General features: G+C 51.6%; 2 protein-coding genes across 2 annotated transcripts in view; both read right to left on the bottom strand.

The window, feature by feature from the left end:
• Positions 1 to 4,944, bottom strand: part of LOC130381004 (E3 ubiquitin-protein ligase HECW2-like) — a 22,051-nt gene extending 17,107 nt beyond the window's left edge. Inside the window, exons 1-4 of the mRNA XM_056588425.1 lie at positions 3,511 to 4,944; positions 2,196 to 2,349; positions 1,450 to 1,641; positions 980 to 1,084 (exon numbers count right to left, since the gene is read on the bottom strand). Of these exons, the coding sequence (XP_056444400.1) occupies positions 980 to 1,084; positions 1,450 to 1,641; positions 2,196 to 2,349; positions 3,511 to 4,533 (1,474 nt within the window). The 5' untranslated portion in view covers positions 4,534 to 4,944. The remainder of the gene's footprint in view (positions 1 to 979; positions 1,085 to 1,449; positions 1,642 to 2,195; positions 2,350 to 3,510) is intronic.
• Positions 4,945 to 4,991: 47 nt separating this feature from the next.
• The window catches only part of gtf3c3 (general transcription factor IIIC, polypeptide 3), a 13,584-nt gene continuing 13,575 nt past the window's right edge, over positions 4,992 to 5,000 (bottom strand). Inside the window, exon 18 of the mRNA XM_056588424.1 lies at positions 4,992 to 4,996. Within this exon, the coding sequence (XP_056444399.1) occupies positions 4,992 to 4,996 (5 nt within the window). The remainder of the gene's footprint in view (positions 4,997 to 5,000) is intronic.

Below are 5,000 nucleotides of genomic sequence, written 5' to 3'. Positions count from 1 at the left end.
TTATTACGCGGCTACTTGCCAAAACGAAAAAATAACTTCACATGGTGTGTCTTTTTACAAAGTATTCGTTACCAGCATTCGTAGTGTTGATCAGCAGTGAAATAGTCAGACAAAGACGTTGTTTAGCAACCGAAGACGCTGGGGTTGACAAGTTACCGGACTACTACCCATACAAGTGAACGAAGCGTTCCACGGCATTGAGAAGACCCGTATGATAAAGCCCTATAATATTTCTGTTTATGGCATAGATTTCTTCTCAGATTAGGCCAATAAAGCAATGATTTAAAAAAAAGAGTGTGAATGTAAATTATTGCGGCTGGCAAAAGATTACAGCTCATTTAAATTTATCGCGCAATTAATTGATTTATTGCTAATCGCGACAGGCCTACACACACATACAAAGATACATATACAGATACTAGTGCTGTCAGTTAAACGCGTTATTAAAGGCGTTTTTTTTTTTTTTCTTTGGCTCAAAACAAAGAAGCAGTAGCCTGGCTGCTATGTTCAAGGCAGTATGTTTGTATGTTCATCTTTTAATTGCACTATAGGCTTTTTTTTGTATCGTCCTGTTTTGATCAGTACATGCCAATGTTGTTATCAATAAAAAAACATTTGCACAAGGCAAGCCGATGCACTTCTCCATGTTGATAAGAGCATTTAAATGAGAAAAAATAATGGGACAAAGAAATCAAGGGATATTTAGCGTATAATTATTTTCAGATTAATCGTGATTACTCGCGATTAATCGTGATTATGACATTAATGCGATTAATCGTGATTAAATATTTGAATCGCTTGACAGCACTAAACAGACAGACACACACACACACACACACACACACACACACACACACACACACACACACACACACACACACACACACACACACACACACACACACACACACACACACACACACACACACACACACACTCAAACACACACACACACACACACACACACACACACACTCACTGGGTGGGAGGGGCTCGTCCACGCGCTGGTAGCGGCTGATGTCGTGACGCAGGGACGGCAGGGAGCGAGGAACAGACAGGTGGCCGTTGAGCTGAGCTGTAGCGCCTGCACACACACACACACGCACACACACACACACACGCACATGCACACACACACACACACACACGCACACAGAGCGTGAATTCAGAACATTGCATATTGTGGCAGACGGCGGGGAGGAGTTAGAGGAGTGGTATATCTGGCAACCTGCTGGCTCCACCCCCAAGCCTTACATGGACTTCCTCCCTTTAGCGACGCAGGCCTGAGGATCATCAAGCAGGAGTGCTTAGGGTTAAAGGGGAGAGCAGGCTACCACGCGGGAGAGCTAGGGCTAGCAAACTGCGGGCTAGCAAACTACAGACGGCGTCTTTGGGATCTTCTGGGAGTTGTCTACGGTCCTCACGGCAACACCTCCAGCTCCAGCTCACCTGCATCCCTCTCCTCCCCCTGCCCGTCCTGCAGGGTCACCGCCGTGGCCCCGCCCACTTCCTGGTTCTGGGCCCCGCCCCCGGAGGCCTCCGTGGTGAGCCTCCTCCTCCAGACCTCCCCGTTCTCCTCCCCCTCCTCTAGCCTCCGCTCGCTGCTCTCTTCAGCTCCTCCTCCTCGTCCGCCTCTGGCTCCTGGTTGGTTGAAACGGTCCAATCAGAACACTAATCCTAATTGTCTTTCTGATTGTAACCACCAGTGGTTGCTGGTGGAAACGGCTTGTAAGGCTAATCACACTCACACCTGGTGGTACAACATGTCCCCTTCAATATAATTGTATTTATTTTTAGTACCACCCCTCATAGATCCATCAAAAAGTTAAAAAAAATCTAAATCATTTCCTGTTCTATTTCCGTGCTTTTTAAGAATGTTAATCTGTATTATTATTTTTTTAACCAAAAGCCCCACTAGGGACAAGTGTCTTAAATTATCTTTGATCAGCTTTTGATTAGCGTGATGCAAACATCGGATGACTGTCTCAAGCTAATCTGCATCTGTCCCTTTATTTAAGGTTTTTAAATAAACCTTAAATAAATACAAATAAATAAGAATCATGTGAGGAATTATAACCTTGCACAAAGTGCATGTATACAGATATATATAAAGAGTGCAAAAAAACATAAAAACCTTTAAAAATACAGAAATAGTTGGATAATTAAACATGCACAGACACCCACACACCACCTACCCATTTCAATTACGTTAGATCCACAAGCCCCGCCCCCTTGTTCTGCTGATCCGTTATTGGTGGGGGCGGCCATGGCGGCCAAGCCCTCACTGCTCGACGACTCCACCCTCTCCTCCTCCGCTTTGGGAGCCACTTCCTGTCTGGTGTCCACCTCCTGAGGGCCGAAGGGGAGAGGGGAGGGGAGGGGAGAGAGGAGAGAAAGGAGAGAAAAAGGGAGATGTGAGAGACGAGATAGGACAGGGGGAGAGGGGGGGGGAGGGGAGGGGAGGGGAGAAGGGGAAGAGAGGAGGAGAAGGGAGAGAAGAGGTAGGGGATGTGGGAGAGGAGATAGGACGGGGGGAGAGGGGGAGGGGAGGGGAGGAGGAGAAGGGAGAGAAAGAGGTAGGAGATGTGGGAGAGGAGATAGGACAGGGGGAGAAGGGATGGGAGAAAGGGGTGAGGAGAAGGGAGAAAGGAGAGCCAGCGGGAGGAGATGTGAGAGAGGAGATGGGACAGGAGGGGAGGGGGTGGGAGAAAGGGGTGAGGAGAAAGGGGTGAGGAAAGGAGAAGAAAGAGGAGAGAGATTGAGAGAATTCAACTCAAATTAGCATTTATTTGTCCATCCGTTTGCAGTTGTGTATTCACCAACTGTACGGCCCTTTATGATCCTAACCACACCAGGGAGCTACACCTACATCCATAAGATGCTACTTCCCCCCCTCTTTTCTTTGCTTCCTGGTCTACATGCCGATGGGGGTTGTCGTTTACTCCTGAAATGGTGGGTTGGACCTCACTTTATATCAGAAGACACATGCATTGGCCAATATTAGTTTTTTTAAGTCTTTTAACATTCAATAGACAGGAGTATAATCTGCGTTCAAGTAGGTACAGTGTATTCTCTTAGATGTTCCATCAATAAAGACAGAGTTTGGAAAGACTGCTTTTACTTAAAGTGCACCAGTTGCTTGGAATGAGATTCAGAGATCAACTTACGACTTTTACTTCACTTACTGAGTTTAAGTCAACACTCAACCAAACATTTCAATCTATCAGCTCCTGTTTTTAATTTCTGACTTTGTTTTATGTCTCTATTGATTACCTTTGTCTGTGTTAATTATGTTAATGGTGTGCTGCTACCTTTGACAGGGCTCACTTGTAAAAGAGATATCTATCTCAATGTGATTTTTCTCCCTGGTTAAATTAAGGTAAAAAAAATGAAAATTAATGAAAAAGGGGAATGTCAGTCGATAGACGGCCAATCAGCAAGCGGCACGCGACAAACACACACGGGAGGTCTCCTGGCCTGTGATTGGTTGAACGAGCCGGCTCCTCTCACCTGAATGGGCGACAGCTGGAGGCCCGTGAGCACCGAGCGGCCCGGGATCCCCAGGCTGGCGGCGCTCCTGTTCTGGTGCTGGCACTCACACTCACACTCCCTGGGGCCGGGCTCCGACGGCGGCCCCTGTCCCTCCGTAGGAGGAGGAGGAACAACCACCCCCACCTGCGCTGCCGGCGTACGGGACGACGAGAAGGGCGTCGCCGCGATAACGGCGGCGGGGACGCGTGCCTCGGCGGGGGAAGGCTCGGCGGGGGTCACCACACGCACGGCGACCCTCGTGTCCGATGCTGTCCTAAGCCCCGCCCCCACACTACCCTGTTCCCCTCCCCCCGCGGCGACTCCGGCCCGGGCCGGGGGGCCCGATTTGGCTCTAGCACCGGAGGTTTCGCCACCCCTCGCTGACACCGCCACGCTCCGGTCTGCAGCGCCGCTCGAGGGGGCGGCGGCCTGCGTTGACCCCTGACCCGGGCCCTCTGGAGCCCTCTCGCTCCCCGCCTGCGCCTCTCGTTCCAGGCCGGCCGGGGCCGCTCTGGGGGTCGGCGTTTGCTGCGGTTTGCCGTCGGGCGGCGAGGGGTCGTCGTCTTCGTCCGAGTCGATGTGCAGCATGGCGTTGAGCCGCGTGTCCGTGGGGAAGCTGGAGCGCAGCTTGGGCACCGCCGCCGCCGCCGCCATGGGCCGCTCCGAGGGCCGCTCCGAGGGCCCCCCGGGGGCCTCGATGGCGTCCAGGTAGTCGTTGAGCGACACCTGCCGGTGGGTGTGGCCGCCCAGGGTCAGGCTCCCGGGCTCCTCGCCGCCCGTCGGCAAACCGCAGGCGTCCACGAGCCACACGCTGTCGTCGCCGTAGCAACGGGCGCCGTTGACCAGCACCTCGTCGTCCTCGGAGCCCGTCGGCGAGGGCCCCCGCGCCGGGCCCCGGGAGGAGGAGGAGACGGAGGAGGAGGCCGAGGCCTGCGGGAGGTCTTCGTCGTCCGAGGGGCTGCCCGGCTCGCCGTTGGGCGACGCCCCCAAGATGGCGGCCATGGCGCGCGGGGAGGATTCTGGATGGGAGCGAGGGGGTGGAGGATAGGGGAGGAGCCAGTATTATATCTTCATTTATACAGGTTCGATCTCACAGAGGCTCAGCTACTCTTTCCAAAGAGAGAACCGATTAGTTAACAGCAGACTAATTGGTTATCGATAATCAATAACTGATATTGAATCCTACACATATTAAGATTAAAAGGCAGGCAATACATTGTTTCAGAAAATTGTTTTGGTAGTCCCCGTAAGGGCAAAAGCAAGTGAATGCGGAGAAATCAAACAGCAAACAACAAACTAGCTAACTAGCAAACCCATACTCACTCAACTTCTTGGCACTCCTTGCACCCTCAACATTTTGTAACTTGCCCAAATCTCTGCAGCTTACGCTAACGCGATCATTATGTCTGCTGGGGTCAGATCTTAAAAGGCTGACGTGATTTACCCAGACCTCACTGGTCTTAACCTTT

This window comes from Gadus chalcogrammus, chromosome 4 (genome assembly GCF_026213295.1).
Source record: "Gadus chalcogrammus isolate NIFS_2021 chromosome 4, NIFS_Gcha_1.0, whole genome shotgun sequence".
NCBI classification, from domain to species: Eukaryota; Metazoa; Chordata; class Actinopteri; order Gadiformes; family Gadidae; genus Gadus; species Gadus chalcogrammus.
The sequence above is the reverse complement of the archived record's forward strand: the minus strand, read 5'-3'. Positions and strand labels throughout refer to the sequence as shown.